This window comes from Styela clava, chromosome 13, assembly GCF_964204865.1.
Source record: "Styela clava chromosome 13, kaStyClav1.hap1.2, whole genome shotgun sequence".
Lineage (NCBI taxonomy): Eukaryota > Metazoa > Chordata > Ascidiacea > Stolidobranchia > Styelidae > Styela > Styela clava.
The window spans coordinates 3,721,443-3,749,036 of record NC_135262.1 but is presented as its reverse complement, the minus strand read 5'-3'; the positions used below and the strand labels follow the sequence as shown (position 1 = coordinate 3,749,036).

At 36.7% G+C, this 27,594-nt stretch overlaps 1 protein-coding gene across 1 annotated transcript; it reads left to right on the top strand.

Annotated features, from left to right (window-relative positions):
- Window positions 1–14,415: 14,415 nt before the first annotated feature.
- LOC120333166 (uncharacterized) lies at window positions 14,416–18,954 on the top strand. Its single transcript, XM_039400532.2, has 2 exons — window positions 14,416–14,886; window positions 15,227–18,954. Exon 2 carries the CDS (start codon window positions 15,278–15,280, stop codon window positions 17,888–17,890), a length of 2,613 nt encoding a protein of 870 aa, XP_039256466.2. The 5' UTR covers window positions 14,416–14,886; window positions 15,227–15,277; the 3' UTR covers window positions 17,891–18,954.
- The last annotated feature ends 8,640 nt before the right edge of the window (window positions 18,955–27,594 follow it).

Sequence of the window (27,594 nt, the reverse complement as noted above, 5' to 3'; positions counted from 1 at the left end):
ATAAGCAACTGAGTATTTCTCAAAGTATGTATTACATTGAGCAATCAGTTGAAGGCGAGGAAGTTAAATGCTGCATAAGACAGAGTTACAATCCGCTGATGGCCATATGTTTAGCATCCCCTGTATAGTGAAATTAGAATCAGCAGACACTGAAAGCTCGTTATGCGTTAAATCATCGACTCCTTTGATTGGCTCCCCTGGTGCCCAATGGGTGAAGGCATTCGGTGGTGAAATGTCACCTGTCTGTGATAAAAAAAAAAGAGAGATGAAATGGAGCCAAAGCCAAATGTTAAAAGAATTGTCAAATGTCAGAATTGTCAAGATGTTTACGGAATGAGATAGAAATACGTGCCTATGATTTATAAATAAAACAAACGAGAATATCGGTCAGATACCAAAGACTTATCGATCGAAAGGTAGGGGATCCCCCAAAACAGCGCTCTTACTCCATAGTGACACCTTGTGTCCCATCACTAATTAATCAATAACTCGCTAATTATACGACATAATTCATCCAAAATCAATAGGCTTCTGGCACGATATATGATTAAAGCACATGCAAAATCTGGAACAGATTCAATTTCGCTTTCGTAAGATATCGCGTGCATCTAACAGACAGACAGACGAACAAATACCTATCAACATACTTACCGATTGAAATCGATAAGTAATAAAGAAATTTTCGGTGATATTTTGGGCCCGTAACACTAAGAATTAATATGAAAAAAGTAAGAGCGTTAGCATAGGGTAGGGTTTGCATATTTATCCCAGTGGAGAGGAAATCCGATATGACGGCTTATCAATATGGGGGACCACGGGCTCTCCTCCGGTCGCCAGTCCATGCCGGGTATAGAATTAGATGGTAAGTTATTTTCGGAAGCTTGGATCTGTTGCAGGCTCGATCAGCGACTGTTTCTATCTTTAGGTACTGGAAATTGATTGGTCTATATGTGGTGTCTGAAAAGTGATTTTTGAACCCCAGCATCAGTGCAGCAAACTGGCCCGAGGGTCAACAATAAGATGAAAATGTATATACTTCAATTGGACCTCCTGAAGTATGCGCACCAAGATGGCGCACAACCTGAACTCATGTTGCGACTTCTTGGTGCGCATACTTCAGGAGTACCCTTTAATTCATATACAGCACTCGAGGTATCCTGTTTATTCAAATTTGAATCGAAAAATCTTTCACAGTTTTTTTTTATTTTTATTTGGCGCATTGAATTTTGTCAGGTCGTTTCTGCTGTACAAAGCCCGTGTTATATTTAGGGGTTGTTCATCCCCTATGGAAGGGGAATCACTGATCCAACCAGTTTAGGTTTATTTGTGTAACCTGTGGACTGATAGCAGTTCCTGTCCACACCGATATGAGTTCCCTTTCAGAAGAAGTTAAATACTCCTATTTAGTTTTACAATTGCATTGTACTCTTGTATATTTCTTATGTGAGCTATAGTCGATCCGTGCTGCTTGCATTGTGCAACGGCTTCGGAATATTCTAATTCATTATAATAATGATTTCCGAACCAAAATATTACACCGTCGTCGGCAACAAAGAAATCTTTAAGAGGTAAACAAGACGTGAACTGAAAGAAAACAGCAATATTTTACGTGGAATATGGGATGATACCATCCAACGATTTAAAAAAAATTTAGAAGTATAAAAGCAATAACGTTTTAGTGGCGTAATATATGATAATTTAATCAAATGGAAAATAAACTGATGGTATTAGTTTGTACGGGCAAATGGGCGCAAAACGTAGATTGCATCATTAGTAAAAACATCTAAGTTTAATAATTTACTCCATCTCAAACTCTACAATACAATTACAAGAGTTAATAAAGATTACTTGTGATAGTCTGAAGTTTTGAAATCAGTTTTTGACTTGTCCTGTTCGCAAACTGCAGTTTAGATATCAGTGTCTGCTGCTCTTCTATAATAAATTCCAAGTGAATTGGTTGATGAATTGGGCGAGTTAAGTGAATTGAGTGAGTTTAGTGATTTGGGTGAGTTAAGTGAATTGGGTGAGTTTAGTGAACTGGTTGATGAATTAGGTGAGTTGAGTGAATTAGTTGATGAAATAGGTGAGTTGAGTGAATTGAAGGAGTTTAGTGAATTGGGTGAGTTAAGTGAATTGAGTGAGTTTAGTGAATTGGTTAATGAATTAGGTGAGTTGAGTGAATTGTGTGAGTTAAGTGAATTGGGCGAGTCAAGTAAATTGGTTGATGAAATGGGTGAGTTAAGTGAATTGGTTGATGAATTAGGTGAGTTGAGTGAATTGTGTGAGTTAAGTGAATTGGTTGATGAATTGGGTGAGTTGAGTGAATTGGGTGAGTTAAATGAATTGAGTGAGTTTAGTGAATTGGGTGAGTTAAGTGAATTGGGTGACTTTAGTGAATTAGGTGAGTTAAGTGAATTGGGTGAGTTTAGTGAATTGGGTGAGTGAAGTGAATTGGATGAGTTAAGTGAATTTAGTGAGTATAGTAAATTGGGTGAGTTAACGAATTTAGTGATTTAGGTGAGTTTGGTGGATTAAGTGAGCTGAGTGAATTAGGTTAGTTAATTGAATGAGTTGAGTTATGTGAGTTTAGTAGTTCAGTGAGTTAGGAGTGTTCAGTGAGTTAGATGGCCTTAGTGAATTAAGTGGGTAAGAAAGTTGTGTTGAGTGAGCTTAGTAGTTGAGTGTGTGAGGTGAATTGGGTGAGTTTAACGAGTTAGTTGAATTAAGGGAGTGGGGCGGGTTGAGTGAGTTAATTGAATCAAGTGATCTCAGATAGTTAAGTGAGTTTTGTAGTTGATTAAGTTTAGTGAATTTGGTAAGTTTAGTTGAGTGGGGTTTGTGAATTGATTTCAATGGATTCTTTGAGTTTCGTAGTTAAGTGAGTTAGGTGTGTTGAGTAATGTAGATAGGTGAGTTTAGTGGATAAGGTGAAGGTGGGTGTTGTGGATTAGGTGAATTAAATAGGTTATGCGAGTTTAGTGACTCGAGTGAGGTAGTTATTTGAGTCAAGTGTGTGAGGTGTATTAGGTGAGTTAAAGGTAGGCTTACCATACGTCCCGCTTTAGGCGGGACAGTCCCGCTTTTTAGCGTCTTGTCCCGCCAAGTCAGCCAAATGTCCCGCTTTTGCGTTCAGCCATCAAGCATAATACACTACATGTTCTCGTTACTGTTGTTGCTGCGTAGCGCAACGCTAGCGTACTTACTGAAGGTGAATGCGTTATTTTGTTTGTTTCGTTGTTTCCCGCTAACATTGTTAGCGAACGTATCACATGTAAAATCAATTCTAATTGGTCCTGTTTGGACGTTCGCGTGAATGTAACATTGAACAACGTTTTTTAAAGGCGTTATCTACAGAAAAGCATGCTTGGGCGAATAAGTAAATTCTCAATGCTTGAAAACGGCAGACTATTTCATTATTCCTTTTGCTGTACATAAAAAAATCTAAATTCGGATCATTTGTATCGTTAGCGTCTATTCCTTTCTATTTTTCGAACTGAACTCGATATTCAGACAGAGAATATGCGCATGAACTCTCGATGACAATATGGTCAATGAAGACAGCCGGGATGGCTTAAATGTAGGCCCATGTAGTAAAATCGGAAACTGTAAAGTTACAGCGTCCCGCTTTGAAGTCAAAAAAATATGGTAACCCTTGTTAAAGGAATTGGGTGAGTTAAAGGAATTGGGTGAGTTGAGTGAGTGAGTTATAAGGAGTAATTTTATTGGATAAGGTGAGTTTGATGGATAAGGTAAATTGAGTGATTTGGGTTGGTTAAGTGAGGTAGATACTGTCTGCACAAAAAAAGTAATAAAATTCCTTCATTCTCATATAATATATTTTATCATATCGACGCAATTCAGGACATCCAATTCATACAATCCAGCAATAGCAGCTCTTACAGCAAAATAATCTTTGTTTGTTGCCGGACTCCTCGTCATCGTAGGGTGGTTCGCACGCGCATGTCAGTCCAGCTTCTTAGAGTTTACGCATCTTAACTGTCTAACTAATCCCACACCTGACATTGACTGATAACCGAACGAGAGGTGTGGTTTGCCATACCTTTACACCATCATATCGAATTTCCGCTTTTCCTGGAGAAAAACAAAAACCTTGGTAATGATATTTCTGGTATTTATATCAGAAGCTGCCTTGAGTGCAATAATTAAAACTTATCATTCAACCCCACACTACTGTCTGCAATGCCAAAGATCCATACATAGAGTAATACTCTGAGGTATATGAATGACCTGTGGATTGTTTTGTTATTCTGTTGTTGTTGTTCTTTTTGGTATTTTTGGACACGAAATGGACATAACGATCGTTTCAATATTATGTTGTTGTTGTTCTTGTTCTTTGACACGTTTTTAAAAAGTCGCTTTTCTCTTCGAATACTGGACCAATTGCTTTGAAATTTTCAGTGGTTGAAGATTAATTTTTTCGCTAGAAGGCTATTACTTTTATTTATTTCAAAATTTTGCGTGAATTCTATGAAATTTGATATTTCGTCTAAAATTTTGCTGTATTATTTTTTATCCATGGGAACACGGATTTTAGTCAGTGTCATGACTGGCTGTCCGTTTTGATTCTGCAAAATTCTTGCTACTGGAAATTCAGAACTTTTTTGACGGTACCGGTAGCGTCAAAGATACCGGTAAGGACTGATTCGCTCTTGTCTGACGTGTGCATATATTTGTGCGTAGCTCTCTTGTACTGATTTATCGTTATAATATTCAAAATTTTAGATCTATTCATTAGCTGATACACGGATCTGAAAAGAGAACTTGGTTGCCGAATTTTAACAAATTAACTTCGCCTCAGGTAAAATATGAAACCGAACATTTCGAACTTCTCATGTACAAAAAGCATAGATAGCTAATCGCACTGAAACAGATTGGATTAAGTATTCCCACCACCACGTCAGTCCGGCGAATGTGTTGGATAGTTGGCACTGACCATCCTGACTTACCTCATTTACAACTAATTTTTGGAAATACAACTAAAATCTGACAAATAATACGCAAAACCACGAGACAAAGTATTGCTTAAATATCTGCCTGAGCGAGCGACGTGTCTGAGCGGCTTCAAAAATTGCCATTGTTGCGTCATCAGGTAATTTTTGCTGATTGGTCATTGTTACAGATGTAAACAAGAAAATCGATGCACGAGAAACATGCATAGAAGATTTCTCAGCAGTTATATCAGTACTGCGCTTCCTTTCAAAAATTGTGTTTATTGTTCTTATGACATGCGTTGTTCGCTTTGCACATGCTAGCTGTCAAGGCATTGTAACGTCACAGCAATAGGTAATAAAAAAATTAGGCGCTGCAACGCAATAGGATTGGAATTACTCTCACGTACCAGATTGAACTTAATTGAAAACTCGTTTCGTGGGCCGCACACCATTTAAAATTAGCATTTCTCCGCGGTCCGCCCGATTTTTCTATGTGGGATGCAGGTTGCACACCCGGGTTCTAATGAACTGCTGAAACGATTTGTATTTTAAGCAATTCAAAATTTTGGTGAATGAATTCAAGCTAAATTAGGCTTAGTAATCTTATTCATAATACTCAATATTTATTTTATAAAATTATTTGAAAAACTGCAGCATCGGCACCCATTTCAATGAACATCCATATCTTGCCAAAATCAATTATTGAACCCTTACTTCTACCGTGACAGGTTCTCATTATAATTTCTTTCGAAAAATAAGACTAGGGCCCGTTCTTAGGGGGGTGACTTTTATTTTATCAAAAGCAAAATTACAAATTTAGAGAATAACGAGATTTTTAAATATACAAAAATATGAAAACCGATATCGATTACTTATAAATAACATGTTATAGAAAAACTGCTAAACATAGATTATTCAAATATGACCACATCATCATCTTTTGGAATGTCTTGAAAGTCATTAGAATTATAAATTCCAATGAAGATTCCATTTAACTGAATTTGAATGAATTGACATTGAATGAAAATTTCTTATCAAGGTAGATCGATTTTAGTGCGTTGTTAGCACAGCCGTCTGTGATGTGTTCTAAGAATTTGCCACCCAAGTTACAATCCCGACTAGGTCTTACTTTGAGGGGAGGGCTTATATTTAAAATTTTTAATTCAGGCTAGGTCTTATTTTCGGGGAAACACGGTATGTGATAAAGGCGTTCAGAACCCCAAAACGCATGTGACGCACTTCAGACTTGTTTTGATTTTCGAAACAGCTGTTGCGTGACGCACGAGGCACACACGCGCTACGCAAATAACGTCAGACGCTTATGAACACGTCCTCACATGCGGATATACGCATGCCTGTATAGCGGATGCGCTTGGTATAAGCCTATGTATTATACTAGTGTGAATTTTGCATTTTTATGGTCGAATTTCAAACAGGGAACAGATTTTCTACGAAATTTGAGTCGCTTATAAATGACAGAAGAAGAATTGAGCAAGCATATTACAAAAAGATTGAGAAGTTACGGGCAATTATAAGATATACATACAGGGTGTCTATTGAGCTTCTTTACAATTTCAATTTTGTTATGAAGTCAGTTCTCAATATATCTTCACCAGGTTTGTTGTTTTTTAATCAGTAATTGTTCAAGTATTTTTACCTCATTTAATACATCTGTGAGGGTCAAAACAATATATGATATCGATAAATTCCCTTTGCAATTTTGAATTTTGTTCTATTACTGACAAGCAATGTTATGAAAAGTTAGACACTCACGATCTTCTGATTGTAGCAAGTAGGAAAGACTCGATTTTCGATTTGAGACAGATATCTCAGTTTTCCATAAAACTACTATACCTAGCTTGTGATCAATGCAATGTATTTACACAACGTCTACTGGAAATTTTGCCAGGCCGCAGTATATATCGTGGAATAAACTGACCCAGACGACTGAAAGCGTCATATTTCAGGAAATATAGAGAGCTTTCCAAAGTTAGGTGGTTTGTTATTTACCTTAGGATTTATGTTAGAAGGTGACCGGTTTTCACCATGTACTTGTGCCTTCTACGCTATCGTGGAGTTGTTTTTTTGTGTAATCCTGATAGATTTGTTTCGGCTGGTTAGAATTCAATATGAGCACATCACCATTAATCTTCAGCTTTTGTAGCAGAAGGAAAAAGTCAATTTGATGTCACGTGACTAAGTATGTGCCTTTTGTAATGAATACTTTTTCATAAAAAGCCAAGTTTCGATTTAGGTAAAGGGATTATTACACCAAATTATTTCTAAATACTACCCGTTTGGCCCCGTCTTTGTGTTAGTGGATCCATATTCGCATATTCGTAGCCAGGAGGTTTTTTCAATGCAATTTTGCCTCATTACCAGTAAGACATAAATTCATACGCCTTTTCCAACACTATTTTGCTCTATTCTTGAACGATTTACTGAAAACCGGACGTTTCCTGGCTTGCTATCAAAAATCCTTTCACCAAATGAGATGCGCCTATATGGTTCCATTACATTTGAACCCACGTACATTTGAACCCATGACAATTGCACCTGTATGCTATTGCACCTATGGAATTTTTTTTGTTTCACGGATAGTTAAACCCATACTAACCCTAACCCATGGGTTTTAGCACCCGCATATAGATTGAACCCGTGGATATACGCATGGGTTCAAATGTACGTGGGTTCAAATGTACGGTCACCCGCCTAATTAACATGGACAGCGAAGTAAGCCTATAGAGCAATTCTTCATGATATTGTTAGATACCAGTGGCTACTTTTATCTGACTTTGTTCGGAGCAAAAACCACGAGTGAGCGTCATATTACGTCATTATACAAAAACAAATTTAGTTCTCCCCAAAATCATGCGCTGGATGCGGCTACAAGTATAATGCAGCAATTGAAACGGTTTTATTGAGCGATCCTGGCTTGCTATCAAAAATCCTTTCACGAAATGACCCAAACGAGATAGGTTTTGGCAATTTATGAATAAGTCTAGTTCCATTTTGGTTAGGTTGATTAGAGTAAAGCAGGGGTTTCTATACTGCCAATCACGGCCCGCGTAGCGGTTTAATATTGCCCGCCGAACTTGAATGAAATAGTTTAACACTTTATATGTTTTTCTCTTTTTGCGTTCTAGATATCGCCAAATGTTACATTCTATTATAGTTTAAGTACGTGTAAATTCGTCACAATACCATTATACCGGTATCTTATTCTTAATCATACGTATCGGTACCGGTAACATCCCCTCGCGGGCGCTCCCCTCCCCCGGCTCGCGAATATCTTTCCATTTTAATTTTGGCTCCTTTCAGTCAACTTTTGGAACCACTTTTATCAGGTTCAGGTTAGGTAGATTAGAGTAAAGCGTTTCCAAATACCGTTATTTTTGCCCTATCCTTGTGTTAGTCGATTCGTATTCCCAAAGACACTGCAGAAAAATCGAAACGGAATTTTCATGTGGTTCAAAAGTTTCCACATTTACGACTTTTAAAGGATGTTAAATTATACTTGTTGGCTGAGGGATGTTGTCTATGCCTTGAGGAAGTCATTCATTTTAAAGTATTTAGCGAACTTTGATTGCTCTAATCGATATTTACTGAAGGCGTTTATGGGTCACATAATGATCTGCGAATCATGTTAAATGTAAATACCATTTTAAGAGACCAGTCCTTATCAAAACGTCTTGACTCGCAGCCCTATTGTTGGCAAATTTACGATGGTTCTGTTTTACATGTTGGTTCTCGTAAAAGGAGGGTGATAAACTTTTTAGACACAAAGTGTGTACACGAGTCGATTTTTTATATTTTGTCGTCGTTGTTATGAAAAAAATCGCTATTTATCATAACCATCATACCAATCAAATATGATCTTGCTTTACTTTTTTCCGTTGCACACGGGGCCCTATATTTCACTGTTTTATTGTAATCCTCTACGTTTGCCAGCTTACTATTTGTTGACGCGAGAAAACACCGTTTGCAAGTATCATCTTTACGATAAAGAAACTGCAACGCTTGTAAAACTATTCTCACAAATTTCTCCATATGCTTTTATCGAGGTGTCAAAATTGGGCGTCCGCGTTTCCTTATTGGCTTTCTGCGTTTACAATCCATTTCACCTCAGTATACGTAAATCATGCATGATTCGTGGTCACGCACAGAGGCAATGCCTTCACCCATTGGGTTGAAGTGTTCATATAGTAGTACATGTTTTTCCAATTTACCTTTGAAGATAATAGTCTTCCACGTCTGGAAAATTTTATCCTGTAAATAATAATTCTTACAATACTACACCCTTGTAAATGCTTGTCCCAAATAGTATGTTTTGCGGGAAGGGTCATTCGCGGACAAATTCGGTTTTCAAAGAAAGATGTTAACACAAGTTAAGAATCTGGCAAAAATTATTCGTCTGGATTTTGTCCAACACCCACATATTTTAATGATAGATAAACCCGCCTAAGTAGGTAATTGTACAATTAAATAGTTTAATCATTTGCAAAACTTAAATTCAGTCTTAGGTGTTTTTTACTAGAGGTGAAGGTTGCAAAAATAGGTAATTCAAATACGCTGAGTCGTATACAGCCTACATCCGTAAAGAAATCCTCTGGACCGAGTCAAGTGTATTGATTTTAATAATGCTTGACAGCACCTGTTTGTACAGCGCACTTGTAGCACAAAGCGCAAACCCACATAGGGAAATGCGAAGTGAAATTTTGATAATTATTCCGAAACGAGGAGTTCAGTAGGACCGCTTAAATTGAATGCCTGCTCCGAAATACGCGAATTAAAAAAAAAAAAATTTTATAGTGTGACTCTATTATCTTTTAGTGATTTGATAATATAGCTCACCAAGGTTTCTTGTCTGGTTTATATAACAATCAACATCTGGTGTGGAAATAGTTTCCAGTGAGTCGTTTCTGTTGCAAAAACTTGATGGCGGAGAAGTCCGCAGCCGCCCCAACAATCCTATTGCACATGATTATTCCTCACGGGATTGGACTCGCGAACCCTCACGGGTGCAATCGAGTGTGTTTCTAGCGCTTCACACGATATGCCAACCACATGCGTTATGTACTAGACATGTGAGTGTTTAAGTCAGGGGTGAGCAACATACGGCCCGCGACAAGATTTTGACCGGCCCGCTGACTGTACATCAGTACATTATGATATTATATTATTGCACTTTTAGTACATTATGATAAATTCATTATGTGTTTTTTGGTTTTTATTTTTTGTAAAGTTTAAACTTTACTTTAAACGCGATTTATAATTTTCTTACTTGCATTAGCAAATAAATATGTGATTAAGATATTGAATACTATTCATGTAATAATCCGGCCCACCGCAAACTTCATTTCCCCACATCTGGCCCGTCGACTAGAGAAGACGCCCACCCCTGGTTTAAGTCGTTGGATTTATAGTGTTCATTAGGACATATGCGTGTCAACGATGCGATGATTAGTTGTTAGCCAGAGGTCGGTAAACCAGTTTCTTTAGAAAAATAAAAGCGTATAATATCATGTAACACCAAAAAAAGTTTACGACTCTACCAAGGTGGCCCTTAACTGGGCCAAATTTGGGCGGCGTCTCCTCTCATTCGTTATTTTGTTTCCACGCCTACTAGATGTGTTACTTATTGAACAAGCAATGCCCTTGCAGGTGACCTATTACCAATCCTTATTGATAATTGGGCGAACGTTAATCACGTATCGTTATCCACTTCAATTTCCGAACCCGCGGCGTTCTTTCATTACTACGGGCTTCATTTCGTCAAATTAATATATAATACGCGTAATGGTAGGCGGATTATGACCACTTAGCGATTGCTATCACGGGTTATTAATACATTTTATAGCTTATATATCGACCACTCGTGCTGGTTAACTATTTTCAATCCATAACGCTTGAAGACGACGTTTCAAAAAACTCGATCCTTGGCCGTTCTTTGTCGGCTCTTTATTTCGTCATACATGCTTTAGAATGCCGCAGGCTATTCAGCACAAATACGTAGTTCAGTTTGTTCGTGTCAGCATGTGGTACATATTGCCAGCTCGTTTATGTGTAAAGGAAATTTAGTTGAGATGAAGTGAATTTGAGTAATGTATTATAACAAAAGATACTTCAGTTGTGGAATAATGGAATTGAAATATTCAATCAAAAAAGTTGAGATTTACTAGGAATTATGATAACTTTCCGTATCGTTACAAAGATGAATACACAGCACGAGCGTATCTACACAGTCAGTAGATACTTCAGATTATAACAGGAAGTAGCATTGGAAGCTAGAGTATTTTTGTTTATTCTTTGCTGTATGAATGCGTGAAGTGCCCTAACATGTTTCCCAGTTTATCTATATTATAGGAAGTTTTGTTAGATAAAGTTGTGGAATATTGAAACAATGAAATTGTAATAATCGAGCATCGAAGCTGGTTGTTGTGAAAAATTCCAATAGTTACCGTATCGTTGCAAAAATGTGTACGAGTTGAAGTAGCTCTTTGAGGACTCTCAATCAACACAGACTTTTCAGCATGTCTTTCTTTTTCTTGCAATTTTATTGTCTTGAACTTATTGTTCGGGAAATTTTGAATATCACAGTTCAAATATCTCAGGTAGCATCTATATTACGAGAGTTTGCTACGTATCAGTCGTGTTTATTCTTTCCTGTGCATGAATTGCACTTAGATGCATAAACACAGCTACAGTTAACGGAGTGCTTATTTTCAAATTACCTATATCGTGCAGTCAACGAACACTTGGTGAACGAAATCAATTCTCTGGGGTTTTAAGTAACTAATATAGTTCACTAGCACCAATATTAAGAATAATTAAGAGAGTAGCCAATGTTTATAGTCGATAATAAAGGGTCGATATTATCATAACTTCAATCTGAAGTCGTTCAGAATAATTGCCTTCGGCCTTTATAGTTAATAGTATTTTCAAAATTCTAACTGTGTACAAGGAAACCCAAATATGAGACTTTTGATATAGTATTCATAGGCCTAGAACTGAAGCGTAAATGGAACTGCTAGTGCCGCAAGAAATATATGAAAGTCATCTGTAATAACGATGTATGGTGAACAATTTTTAACAACAAACTCATAATGGTTTAAATACATGGATGGATTTACCTGAAATTCAAAAGATGAGATTAGGTAATTGAGACAATCGAAATTACTGCTCAGACACCGAATTATTTCTTGGGCTAGAGTTACGCTTGCGGATAGAGCGTTTATTTGTGTTTTGTGACAATTGCGGAACTGCACATCGGCTTATTTAACCTACATATATGCTCATACAGATACATAATCCGTTCTCCCAAAAGCTGCTAAAAAAAGCGAAACATCAAATAAAATCCAATCTTTTATGAAAATAGTTGAAACTATTAAATAGATATCACATAAGTTAAGGCCGTATTGTATATTAGGTTCCATACCTATGAATGAACGGTTTCCACAACGTAATAAAAATAATATACAAACCGTCTACATTACCAGTGGGTCATATTCAGTAATTGATATAAATTATTTAGAGCCCGGTTTATTAATATAATATTATTACAGCTGAAGACTAGTAATCAAAATTTAATATCGTTGTCGCGGATGCGCGACTTGAACGGAAAACAAATTTAATACTATGAAGCACCTTGAACAAGATAAAGCTGCGTATTCAAGAGTGTAGGGTAAAGTCTGATCTCATGTCTATTTCTTCCGGCTGTGACAGACCTTCAGTTCAGTTGTATAGATATTCGCCTGACAGTGACAGTTATCAACGGGGCACAATTCGGTGTGACACTATGTACACCAGGCCATCCCAATCTGGGGACAGAAGGCGATTCTCTGCGGGCCATGGCCCACGAGCAAAGGTGCCATTCGTGAATATTGCATTAATCTGGAATGAATTTACTGTGATTTATTTTATTTTTGACTTTAATGCATGTGCTCTTTTGCTCTCCTTTGTTGGCGTTTGTAGTATTTAACGTGCGCATTGAGTAACAAAAACCATGTCATGGGAAAAACTAGGTATTTTTATAGACTAGGTGTTGAGACTTTTCGGAAGGGGGTGTCTGATCACAAAGTTTTGAGAACCACTCATGAAATTTTTTCTCATTACAATACATGATGTTTTAGCTATACTAGTGGAATACTTTGCATATTGCATTTTATTGCCGAACTTAGAACACCATGTTTGCGAGTTTATCAATTCCCAGCCAGCGTATGGTACCATTGGCAGTTATGTGGACATAGATCATCAAAACATTTACGATTTCAAGTCGCAATCATTCAGGTAAAGCGTGTTTATCGCTCAAATATCATTAAAAATACGGGTTACACGTGTTTTATTCGATCTTTGCGTGGTTCGTGATTTCAATAGATGCCGCTGTCATTAACAGATAAATTTTTGTTTTTGGACGATAAACTCAAAAATCAGCACAGTCAAGATCTGATATCCCAATATATGGCGTCTTACTATGGGGGATAATCCCGGTTCGTTTCAACCAGTTACCCAGTTCATATCTATATCTCCCAGGGTTGAATAAACTACCATGACGACGTTTTTCATAATACGTTTGGTATTATGTTATGATATATATATTTTTTTATTAGTAATAAATAATATATATACACTATGCACGAACGTAAAGTAATTGAATAGATAATATATACAATAGTTAAGGTAGACTTAACATTCTTGGCAAATGGTTAAATGAGGCATATGAAGTTAGGTAAGGCAAAAGGTTTCTCTCATAAAACACAAACCAATGCTACAGTTGTTTCTGCAAATGTGGAAAGAACAAATTCATGGCCTTTTGTTTTTTTGAGCCTCCTAATGTACGTATGTCTGCTGACTATATCCCCGTATAAATGAACGATAAAAAGGTAAGGGTGAACACCCTAACAATAAACGAGGTACTTACATATATTTATCTTCGGCAGATATTCCCACCAGGCAAGGAAAAATTGTCTGGTCCTATGTTTGTCGAGACAATAGTCTTCTATATATAACGAGTGTTCACAAATAGGACTAAATTAATCATTTACAACGAATACTGAGGGATGATCTGATCAGAGAATATCAGTATGTTGATTCAAGGTTTGTGGATCGTGTATAGTTAGACAGCAATTGGCAACCTGCGGCTCTTTTCGGATTTCTGGCTTCTGTGAATCAAATTAGCTACAACAGTTTTTTGTTAGAGACAGTGGGAATTCAATGAAATTGGGGCCATAAAGTCGATTACTACTTACTAATTACACATCACAGCAGGTATAAGAAGTCGAGAGCGGTAACGGTGAATCAAACTTGTCAAAACAAGCTTTTTCTTTAATTTTCAGTTCTTTTCGTCGTTACTGAATGAATTATTAACTGAATGAATTATAAACTGAATTAATTATTATGAATTAACTGAATTATTGCATCAAGTTATTAAGCTTCTCTTTAGTAAGAACTAGAATGATGCTCCATAAGTGGTTTTCCGAGAGTTTTAATAGCCACTGACATCATAGAGTAGATGTTGCGAATAGGTTTCAGTTTGACGGGAAGAATAGCAAATGGCTCTTTCAATGTTAAAGGTTGCCGATCCGTGAGTTAGACAATGTCGATTGTAGAGAATAGCGAAGGTATTGAAAGTTTTACAACAGAGTCTACACGAGAATAGCAATTGGGAACAATTTTTCATGCAAAATTTCAACTCCAAAATATAATTTGTTGGTCTGATATACGCTCAAAAGTTGAAATACTACGGTAAAAATTTTTATGAGATTTTTACAGTATGGTGGAGGGTCATCATGCCTTACTTCAGGAATGGTGAATTAGAAAGATGATATGAAAAATATTAAACTCTACTCAAAGAATCCTATCTCTCACATCTCTCGTCTCCGCATTTCTAAATAACATTGGTTCTCATTTTTTTAATTGCGAATAATTTTATAAGGTAGGTTTATTTATATAGTGTATATCAATATCTAATTCAGGCGTGGGCAAGGTTTTTGGATGTCGAAAAATGCCGTGTCAAAACTAAATTCAATTACAACCTCAACAAATTTCCTGAGCTTTTTTTTTTAGCTAAAACATCAAAAATCGATTTAAGCTTGGTTGTGGCAGCATCAGGCGGGCCAAATTGACTTACCCTACGGGCCGGATTTGGCCCGCGAGTCCTAGTATGCCTATGCCAGATCCAGTTCCTCTATCTATAATCTATATAATACAAAACTGTTATTACTTAAAAATCCTGTGAAGGGTATTATTTTTAATATTTGAATATCATTTCACAGTCATCATGTCTTATCATAAATATACCATGGATATATAGTTTCGATATTGTCATGGAAAGTGGATTAGCAAGTGAAAACATTAACAACTTGTTGAATATTGGATCTAAAACTGGAAAAACATTCATGTTTACCGAAGAGCAGATAACGAAGCAATTAGTGGATATGCGAGAGCAAACTGACTTTATGAAAAAGTTCAGATGCGCTATCGGGATTGCCTTACGGGAGATAAAAACATTACGGACCACAATGTCTACAGAAAACCCCAAACCAAATGATGTTGCAACAACTCGAAAGCGGCATTCGTCATGTTCGGCTATAGCAGACTCTAGCTCCGTCGATAATACTTTGGCGGGAACAGATTTGGCGACATCTAATGTTGGTGCTCCTAATTCATGTTCTAGCGATGCCAAAATGTGTGGAAAAGAAAGCTGTGTTTGTTCTGAATTTGGGGGAATAGATCTCGCAATTTTGAGAGAATATTTATCAAAAATGGCACTGAATGAAGTTAAACTTTTTCCACGAACTCAAACTCTGTCTGAATATGTAAAACATGTGCATATTGACAAATTAAAAAGCACAAGTAAAACCACTGAAAACGCCATCCGCCATATTGACTCACTTAAACAAGTTGTTGCAAATAAGAACGCTGCTGTTGAAAAACTTTGCAAACAGTTGACTCAAGCAAGAATAATGAGAGTCAAGCGAGAGGCCAAGTTGGAACAAAAACTGATGGAAATGAAAGAATGGAAAGAAAAGTATGAAAAAGTAAAGAAAAATAATGAAAAACAAGTAAAAATAACGCAAGGTTTGAGATTGACTTTGAACGCCGAAAGGCAAAAAGTGAAATCGTCGGAGAAAATGGCGCGGAGCTTGGATCAGACGCGCCAAGCATTTGAGTCGTTAAAATCTCAAGCAGGGCAGCTAATGACTGCCCTCAGAAACAAGGACCAAGAAATAGACGAACTTACAGCAAAATTAGAAGAGATGGAAGGCGGAAATAGCTACATGAATTTTCGGGAACAGATGACGTCACAATGTCACGGGTTTTCGGAGTACTCAAATATGACATCATCGATGTGCCAAACGGATCCTCAGCACTGTATGGATTGTGAAAGATACAGAAATGAATTGGACGAGCTGCGCAATAAATACGATATACTTTCACGCGATTTTGAAAATTATCGAAGGACGATCAGGCCTCACGATATGTTTCAAGACGTTCCTTTCAATTCATCGCACCATTCGCGAGATAGCGCAATAGAGTATTCCGGTCGCCATTGTAATACTCATAGTTTGCCTCACAATCATCCGTATGGAAATAGAAGGGGGAGAATGCACGCTCCATACACATCTATTGATAGCTACAGAAGAGTGTCGAGACCTCCGTTGAGAAGAAGACTACATTACGATATGCAGAATCATGGGAACCAAAATCCAGGCACAGTCTCTAGCGCCACTGATCCATCCTCGAAACCAACAGCCGACGCTCTGCTGTCACCTATCGATGAGAGTGATGAGAGCAACGACGAAGTTTCTTCCTCAACTAAATCTGAATCGCTGAATGAAAGTGTAAGCGTTGCAGAGATTTCAAATGAATATGCTGTTACCCGGCCATCGGAATGCAAAACGTTGCTGCATCCGTATGAAACGACGTCGGTTCCACAAAGTATACGGCCATCTTCATTTGGAACACCATATAACAAGAACCAAACCTCATCCACCTGTTCTGAAACAGTCACTGTTACTCAACTTCCCTCTTCTTATAACCCAGGTATAACTCCACCGTCTTCTCAAAGTACACCAATTTCTACAAACCAAGAGCAGACGCCGTTTGGAGTAAAAAAAGATGTGCATCCTGAGTTTCATGAAGATGGGCATAATTTCCCTGGTCACATAAATCACCACCATCACAGTAACCACCGTTCGCATAAGAAGCCAATGTCTCTTGAACTTCACGAAAAAGCTTTAAACTCACCAAATGCGTTAAAAACAAATTCACAAAATCAATCGCCATTTGTACATGAAAAATCAGCAAAAACGTCATACCTCGAATTGGGCACGAGTGCCACACCCTCGCCCAGCAGTTCGATAAAATCGGGAGGCGACGGTCTGATGGAACCAGAACTCTGCTTGAATAGTTTTATCCGCACTAGCGAACAGGACACGTTTTTAGATACAGCGTCCGACCTAAGTAGCTTGCCGAATGACAGTACTGAGTACCAACAAGACACTATTAATGAAGCTGATATTGGAGCGGTACCCTCAACGTTTGGGGTAATTTGGCATCCTGCTTTAATCAAGCCAGGTCTTTCAGAGACCTCGAGTAACGATAAAATAAACTCTGATAATATAGCTGGAAATATATGGGGCGCTGAATCACCTAACTCCACAGACATTACAAAACCTATTGTTCATACGCGCAAATCTAAAAAGAGTGAACCTCGTTGCGTTAATTACAAAGGACATAAAATAGACGTAACAAATTTTTCACTTCAGACTTTCAGAGAAATTATTTGGTCGTTAGACGGCGGGCCAGAGTCATCAGATGACTTCATAAAATTTTTGGCCTCTCTTGCTAAAAAATTGAATGCGAATCCAAAATGGGCCGGTAAGCATTCAATGGGGAATCCTGCCGATTGGTTATCACTACGGGGAGTTTACTGAACACTCTTATTTTAGCCACTGTACTTTCGCATGGCTAACTTATTGTATTCTAATTGTTAATTATCGGGTGTTATTATTATAGACATACAAAGTTCATCATTTATTACTTTGAAACTTCTTATTGTTGCTGCTATATAAATAATTCTAGTCTAATTAGCTTTCAAATGCGCTTATATATTTTTAACTAATATGAATGACTCATGAGTAGCCATGTTAGTTAGGTGTTGTTGACCTTGGCTCGTCACGAACTTTTTGTGGGATGATCTTCACTTCCGATCTGATAAACGCTTCGTAAGAGCGGTTACTCGTGTGTACGTAGTTTCTTGGGTTTGGAGAACTGAATCTTTTTTGTTCACACTATAATTTTCTATTTTTAACCTGTGGGGGGTTCGCTTTAACATCACCCAGCATGAAAAGAGCTACGAACCGGAATCTGTGCGATTTAGTGTTTGCCGCAAGTCGATTTGTGGGCTTATATACCTTGTGAATTTGCTGATGTCTTTTTCAAATTTCTGATGCCCAAATTTAGGGGAGAAGTAAGCCAATGAAATTGTTATGCTCTTACATTCTGAAATATACTCATTCTGGTCCCGTAGTATGTGTACCAGGTTATAGTTAGGCCATGATTTTATTCCGATTTTCCTTATTCTAGTTATATTCGGCGACTGTCTGTGTTAGCCAAGTGAACATACCCTCTGCCCATAAGTTTCAGTTTCTTTATACAACTTGATGTAGAGTAGGCGAACAAAATTAGTTGCCTCCATATTGATACACACACTTCTGGAGCGCCTTTATTCTTACCGAAGTATCCTTGTCTAAGTCTTCAAGTCAGATTCAAAAACATTAGGAAAATAATATTTCATCACATGCCCTTGTCCACATCTATTAAAATTTGAAAAATGGTTGCAAATAACGTCAGCCACCCTGACAGTATTTTTGCTTATTTTTCTTGTGCAATTTATCTTCTGGTGCTTCTAGAATAAATAATATTTCTATAATTTCTTTTAAATAAAGTGATACATTTTACCGCACTTAATTCATGGCTGAATGTTAGTTGGTTTATTTTAATTAAAAAATGATAGAATCAAAAATTGCATTTGATTTGAGTACTTACTATTAATGTAGGGGGTGGTCACGCGCTTATGGCTTGGATATACTCGACAGCCAAGCTCATCTGTGGAGCGAGCGATTCTTTAAAATACTGTTCGATTTCAGTGGAAACTTGGACCTCCAGAAGTATGCGCACCAAGATGGCGCACAACCTGAATATAGTATGTGTGTACCGGTTAGGATTCAGGTTGTGCGACAACTTGGTGCGCATACTTCTGGAGCACCTTTTTGTCTGGCTTTGTTTGGAGCAAAGGGCACAAGTGAGCGTCGTATCGAGTCATTATGTAGAAACATTTGCCCCCCTCCCATATTTGGCTGTTTACGCTCTTGAATATGATTCCGATATTTATCGATAAATACAGAGTATATATCGTTCAAGCCAAGACTAGCTCATCCTATGAAAATTCTTATAACATAACTATAATACACCCTTTATCATATAATCTTTTAGCGCATCCTCATTGTGATGAAGGCCGCAGAAGAATACAGCGCTACAGAAAAACTTCAACGATTAACAAGCCCTCGTCGTAGATCCACAATGTGTTTCGAAGTTTTGTGTATAATAAAATTGGAAATAAGTTGGGGCTTGGTTAAGCTTGTATTGGGTATCCACGTTTTCCCTCTTTAATCGAACTCGTCATGATGGTAAAAGGTATTCCCGTTGTGTGTGTACAAGGTTAGGGTTAGGCCGTAATTTTATTCCAATTCTACTTATTTTAGTTTTATTACAAGTTCGGGGACTGTCTGTGTTAGACAAGTGAATAAACCCCCTGTTCATAGGTTTCAGTCCCTTTACAGAACTTGATGCAAAGTAGACGAACAAAATTAGTTACCTCCATCTTCACACACTTCTGGAGCGCCGGTAAAATTATACCACTGGTAAATTTGCGTATGTCAGGTAATCAACTGATCAACAATTTTACTTTGAAATATTGAGAACAATACTATATTTAAATATCTAACATTACTTCAAATGAAATCGCGAGGTTTTAAATATTAAAACACAAAGGCCGCGACAAATAAATAAACAACATTGCGACAACGAGTAAACAAACGCAGCGGAAATTTGATTCACAATTTATTACCTTCAGTCTTCATTCTTTTATCTCGTGGGATAATGAAAAGCATCAGCAAACAAACCCGGGTTTAAGCGAAAGGTGTTGAAAAATGTTATACTTTTGTTCCGATGAGTTGTCTGTCGGTCAGTTTGAAGATCGTTACAATTATATGAAAACCTGTTATTTAAGATTAGTGATTTAAGATTACACTATTGCTGCTAATCCAAAAATAACTATAATCAGAATGGTGCAAATTCAATTCATTCTCACGGGAACAGATAAAACATGATCCATCCAGTTCCTTGAGAAAACAATTAAGTAAACAAGTAGAGTCTCCCCCAAAAGTTGATGAAGCTCACTCAATATGGAAGAACTTTTTAGGATCACAAAATGCAATAAAAGGCATACCTGTTATGATAGACGCAACGAAACCCTTTTGAGAATTTTTAATTGTGAGCTTCTTTTCTGTCAATTAGAAACAGAACAGAGCCAAACAACAACAATAAAAATCGATGAATTCTAAATCCAATGTAGGATCTCGAATTTATTTAGATTCTCATTCAATTCTGTGGTAGTTCACGTCACAGCTGGTCGGCCACGAGTCGTCTTCCTCCACCGTCAACTCCATGCTTTTGGAACAAAATTCTATATCTGCATGGATCCTTAATCGGATGATAATCCGTGGTTTGCCGTGTCATTGACCCATCATTCTTGTTCTTCGGAATGAATAAGACATTTCTAATATTCTTTCTAACGTTAGCCATTAATCACGTCAATTAAGACATGTGACGTGAAAATCTATATTGTCTGGATTAGGGTTTTTTATATTCTTACCTTGACAACACTCAGTGTCTTCGAATAATGCTAAATTTGACATTCTTCTGGTCTCAACTCACTCTACCTGACTTCTCGTTTACAAAATAGCTGAAGGCCTCCTTACCGGGGGCAATAGATTATTACGTCATTATCTGAAGCTTTTGCTAATTTATTTATATGTGTTCAATTATGACAAAATAAAACAACGCTGTATGGTGTATCGATTTTACGAGTTGGGGGATTCGTGGATTAGTAATTTTGATTTAATGATTCTATCCGCCGGATTTCAGAAAATTTCATGGAATCTCAAAGAGACATTACAATTCTGTTTAAAGTGGGCTTTAAAATTAAATAGGCTATACCAGCGGTTCCCAACTTTTTTCAATGAATTCTTCCCTTTTCCTATTTTGGAACTGTATATTCCTTTCTCATTAAGCATGAAAACTCTGTTTACGTTATTTATTCAATATTTAAAAAACCTTTGTTAGTGAATAGCGCATCTCGGACTTGGCTTTTTCACAATTTGAACAGCTTAAAATGAATCCATAAATTTGTAGTACAAAAATACTAAAAAACTAAACGATATGGATTTCTTACAAAGCTCCACTAACGAAAAAAATGTCGGATTAGAGGAAAGTAGGCCCCATTTAAAAATTTGAGATTAGTTATTATCCAGTTGGGTTCGAGTTTGGAATGATTTGAAAATGGCGCAATCTACATGACTAGCCCTAACACGTACCCTAACCGAATAATTACCAATTTTCTTATTTAGTGCGTTGGCGAGGATGTTTTTTATGAGGGCTTTGTACAAAAGCTCCAACACATATTAGTCAGCGACACCAAACAGAAGTAAAATTCCCTCATAAAATTTCTACTTGGGGAGGAATTCAATCCCGGTTTGGGAAGGAATGGGCTATGCCCAGTGGTGGGAATCAAATGTTTTGTCAACCGGTTCCCTCACAAAAGTTATATTTTTCAGTCGGTTCTGTTACAAACAGAACAAACAACCCAGAAAGAAGGCCATGCGTCAAGTTGATGCATGCTGAAGCTTTGGCTGCGTTTACCAGGTGTTCAATGCCTAGGTTTAAAAACATGTCATATTCTTGCATCGGGCATGCAGATATTTGCCCCTATATCAACTATAGTAGAATCAATCGTACGGGTAGGTGGTTGAGTGGATTGAAGTTGTGAACCCCCCAGAGGGGTCAAGGTTGAGACACCACTTGAATAATCCGGAATTCTGCTAATAAAAGAGTAGACTTTCGTTTGCGCCACATAGAATTTCCGCCGAAAGCGTACGAATGCCAAACTGGGACGTTCTGTTGAAAATCTGTCCAGTGGATTGTGGATTGACAGTTTGTTTCGGCCCGCTTGCTAACACGACTACCGACATTTACACGTATAAACATGTAAAGCTAATAAAGGCAGACGAAATATAAGTTATCATATTACACATGACGCGTCGTAGAGGGTGATCCAATTAACAGAACCCATAAATTTCTTATTTACTTCTATGAAGATTTATTGAACACTTGCACTTCTGTTTGTTAATGGTTGAAACCCAAAAGTTTAAGTAATCCCGAAACTTCGCACAAAAGTTATGTTCTCCAAACAATGTGTTTCAAATGTATTTCGTTACAGATATATGGACTATCCCCGTTTGCATGATTTCGCTGTATTAATCCACTTTATGCAGAGTTCTATGCTATGCCAGTTTTTAGTAGGATTAATAATAGAACTCAATTTATAAATTACATCTACTTTAAGACATATTACGAGTGTAAGGTTACTAATAACTTCCAGGCGCCAAATTAATAGATATTTGGTTATTTTTATATACGAGAGCGATTTCTCTACTCATTAGAAGGCATCTCGTTGAGCTAGAGATATTGATACAAAATTTTTATAGCAGCAAAAATTCTCCTTATCTAGATTAACGTTGTTATCTTATCCGATTAACATAATGTAAACATCCACGGGGAAATGTGCTCTGTTGACTCGAACAACTTTCTCAGCTAATTGACTGAAAGCTTTCCTGTTTCGGCCCCGTTCTTGGGAGCTGATGTAGCAGAAAAATATGCAGTGGTCATAGTTGCATTAAAATTGTTCAAATGAAAAATGTGTTTATAGTATACATCAGGGCTACCCAATTTGCAAACGCGCTTGGAACCCGTCCATTTCGAGAATTCGATTCGGACCGCGTCCGATTCCTGATTTTGTAGCATTGGCTCATCAACTTTGGATATAAATGTGAAATTTGTTGCATAGCGTTGTCTTGATTCTCCACGAATCACTTCTGTTAACTCTTTAGCTCACATTTAGAGACACTGAAATAAACTTAGATTTAATGAGAAACATATGTTCTAAAAGTAACGTACCCCGTTCATTTTGAAGTAATGTATGCGCATCTTTGGTAAAAACATCACGAATTTATATAGAGGTGCTAAATTTTGTTCTCGCCCTAAGGGACTGTATCCACAATGGCAATAAGGGCACAAAAACACTCAAATAACAACTGTATTTCGGTATTTATATATATAAATATATATAAATTATAGCGAAATTTGTAAAAAAAAAACTGTACTAGTTATATAGGACGTTCTGTCTATATAACTAGTACAGTTTAATTTTTACAGATTTCGCTATAATGACACTCCTATATGCGAGTACAGTGGTACTTGACTCAAACAAACCTATCTCACGTTGGGCACAATTATTTTGGTTATAATCTTCATTAGGCTGTGAAAAATTGAAATAGTTTGGAGTAACGCATATGGTTCTCATTTTTCTCACCTTTGACCACGAAATAAGAACGGCTGAAGTGTGGTTCCTGGTATATATTTTGTATACACTCATTCGTTACTTATGTGAGTACCGCTAGATGTCGATAAAACATTGCGTGCCGTTCAACTTTAAATTTAAGAAAACTCACTAAATCAGGTAATTTTGAATCTTCGTTTGGTGTCGAATTAATTTGTGTCAGAAACACAATTGGATCCCGGAAACAATGGTGTCGTTCAACACAGTTGAGCTGTGTATGGTCTAGGTCAGAGGGGGGCAAGGTTTTTGGTCCCGGGGCCAAAAATTTTGCCCATCCAGACAGGCGAGCCATGTGAGTGTGACGTAAACGCAGACAAACATATTTTTCAAAATCCTAGATTGCGTTATTTGGTTTCGATATATCTTGGTAATATTACAGGTAGAATCTGATACCAACGGACATGCTTTCACTTCGGCTAACTCGAAAATTGCATACTTGCACTGCGATAAGGCAGCAACACGGTTTTTAGAGAGTGCGAGAGTCCAATTCCCAAACTATCTCCATCATGGTTGCTGTAATAGCAATAATTGCCTAGTTAGAAAGTGAGTTATGCATAGATAAACTGCTCGGAAAATTGAGTTGCAATATCTACATTCGATAAAACTTATCAATTTTTATCTTGTAAATTATTGATAATAATAGATATCATATTTTTTATGGGGACCGTGGGAAAAATTTACATCATAATATTGTATTAGAAAGTGCATGGTGGGTGCCGTGAATACATATCAGATAAGCATGATATATCATGATAATCCAATGATAAGAATTATCGAGTGTTATCAGTGAATGACCGTAAAATTGTTATGACTGTTGACTTATGACTGTTATGACAAATTTGTGCTTATTTTAAATTTGTAAAAATGTCTGAAACATGTATTAATTACACATTCAAATCTGAAAATATTTCCCTTTCTAGAGGTAAAAAATGAAACGAATCTGAACATGAAGTTTATTACTATTTTATTACTATATTTAAACTGTATTTCAAGGATGTATGAGAAAACGCGTTTCCGGTTTGCCCAACGAATTTCTGGCATGCAACACCAAAAGTGATATTACAAAAAGACAAAAAAAAATCAAAAATGTAGCAGAAAAACATTTAGGTATTTCACGGCAGTATACAAAACGTAGTTATTCATAAATTTAAAAATTCACAAAATTCTCACGTTAATCCAGGAACGGAAATCAGAACAATTCCTTTCGTTTACGACTTTCTTCACACGGAAATCTACTGTTTCCGAGTTCTACTTTACAACAAACAAGTTTACAATTCACGCAGCGAAGTTTCACTTCGGAAGACATGTCTAGAGCAATGAAACGACTTTTATGGCGAAACAACAACCTCGACAAATCATCATTGTGATGAATAACACGTCACAATAGAGAAACAAATTATTCCGTGAGAGATGTATATCTCAGGATATTCCCAAGGAAAGCAATTTATTCATGTTTTATTATCATCGTACAAGCATGACTCTAAGATGAATTGGTGCTCGGAAGAACAATGAAGCCATTTACAAGCTGTTTATTCATTACATTTTGTAACAGAATATGTACCCGCCATAGTTGATTTATTGATGTTCCCAACTAAGATACTTATCACTTAATTTTAAATTCGAATATTTGACAGGAGCAGTCGTGTTTAACCATCAAAATAATGAATACAAACCACTAAGCCTTATATTTGTTTATTCGTCAAAGTTAATGAAGTGCCAGTTAACCATCACTATATTTATATTTTTGAAATTTGTTAATTTTAATCTTACCTAAACTGTCAAAATATCAATTATTACTTTAAACTTAAGAATATAGAGCAGCACGGTAACATTATTCTTGAAATAAAATATTTTCGTTTGTCAAAAATACTATTTTGGGTTTTCAAAATTTTGACATCGCTACTCAAAACGGTTGCGGATGTACTAATAAATAAATCATGCTATTTAGACTAATATAAATATTTTAAAGCGTATTACGTAAACGGAAGCAGTATCGCTCGCTTTCCACCAGTTTGCAGCAATTAACTTTGGAAGTCTTCGAAAAAAATTTCAAATAATATTTGAATATTTAGATACAATATGGCGGTCGATTATTAATTTGAAATATTGATGATAATATAAGTTCATGTACTTTGTACAATGAAATATGGGTGGACCGACATTTGGGTGGAAAATCGATTAATTAACGTTTGCATGAACCAGAGTCCTGCATATCGAAGGATGCAGAAATACATTCACATCGCCCCCGAACCATAGCATGTTGCACTTATACTATAAAATATAGATATGATTCGCAAACGCAGAATTCTCACTACTTACTAAGACATCTTATCTTGATCACCAAATACCAAATGCAAGCGTTAAGTCTATTCAAATTTTTTCAAATGACCATTTCTAATTGTCAAATACAACAGACATTTTGGCGCTTTATAATAATACAATACTTTATTGCAAAACTTCGTACAGGTGTTTAGGTTCAAAGTTGAACGATATTATAAATCCCTCCATAATGAAGCGTATATTCTAGAGGTCAATTAGGAGCATTATAAGCCGATGCGTAAATTGCAGCATAGCGACATATTGTTTTTTGATTGTTTGTTTTAAATTGAAAGTTCGTAGCTAATCCGTTTAATAAGCTATGATAGTATGATTTGTTCGCAAGATAGGCGCCATATTTTGAATTGAATTGCTGTCTTACTCTATTATGCATAGCCTGTTGGGAAATTTCAAAACATAAGACGAATTTCATATTCTTCAATTATGGCGACATAAACCTAATTTTCTGCCGCCAAATTGTCTTTTATGACACCGTGTAGCGTCACAAAACCCTAATCCGACCTAACCGCTTGTTTTTACTGCTTTCTGAAGAGCCCGCCTTGAAAGCAATACCCAACACAGGACCCAATTTCCTTTACATGTTAAGTTGAGCGGAAAATTAAGCATTACCCCCGCACTTGAAGGTGATGTATCGCTTTCCCTTGACTGATTTTACTAGCTTATTTCAGGATGAAACTAGTTTAACTGCGGGCCGTTATTTTGATGTCTGGTAAAGCTATAATTTTAAATGTAAAAAAGGCTTATTTTGATTTGAATCAAACTTGACAAAATTTACTTTATAGCTAATATTACAGAATGTGAAATAGATCTGGCAATGTCACTTCTACGTTCGAATGTCTTACATATGTATCGATATTTCACGACCAACACTATAACATCTTAAAACAACATTACAAATTCGAAAATATACATTTCATAGTTGAAATAACCGTTGGACTGCTATACATAGTGGGGAAGAGGGTAAATATATTGTACCAATCGCCATTTGCACAACGCCCCTCTCCTGACATACAGAGTGTCCATAAGGTCTTAAAAATTTTAAATTGCAAAGGGAATTCATCAATAGTTTTGGCCCTCAAATATGTATTAAATGAAGTAAAAATACTTGAACAATTACTGCTTAAAAATATTGTAAATGAACTTTATGGACAAAAACAACAGGTTCTTTTTTAATATAGACACACTGTCCATCAAATATAAAAGTATATTCCTATTATTATTCCCGTATTATGACGAGTCTAAATTAGTGAAAATGTGCAAAACAACATTGAAACAATGATGTCATACTATCTCAAGTGTCAATTCTGGCGCGTTTTTCATTCAGAATGCCATATGGCGGAATTTTTAATTCAAACTTCAAGGACACTTCGTGGGCGAACTTGAGCATTCTCGGCCCGAACCATACGTATTTCAAATCTTGAAGCGTTCGTCTGACGGAGAAATTAGAAATTGCATCAAAATCACGAAATTTCGACAGTAATCTACATCAAATACTAACAATATTCTTTACTAATCACATCGGTGCAAAATGTTCACGAAGCATATGATGGTCAGCTTTGTCTA

Bases quoted from the DNA above. Each gene is read 5' to 3' on its own strand.
- LOC120333166 (XM_039400532.2), top strand. From the start codon at position 15,278: ATGGAAAGTGGATTAGCAAGTGAAAACATTAACAACTTGTTGAATATT.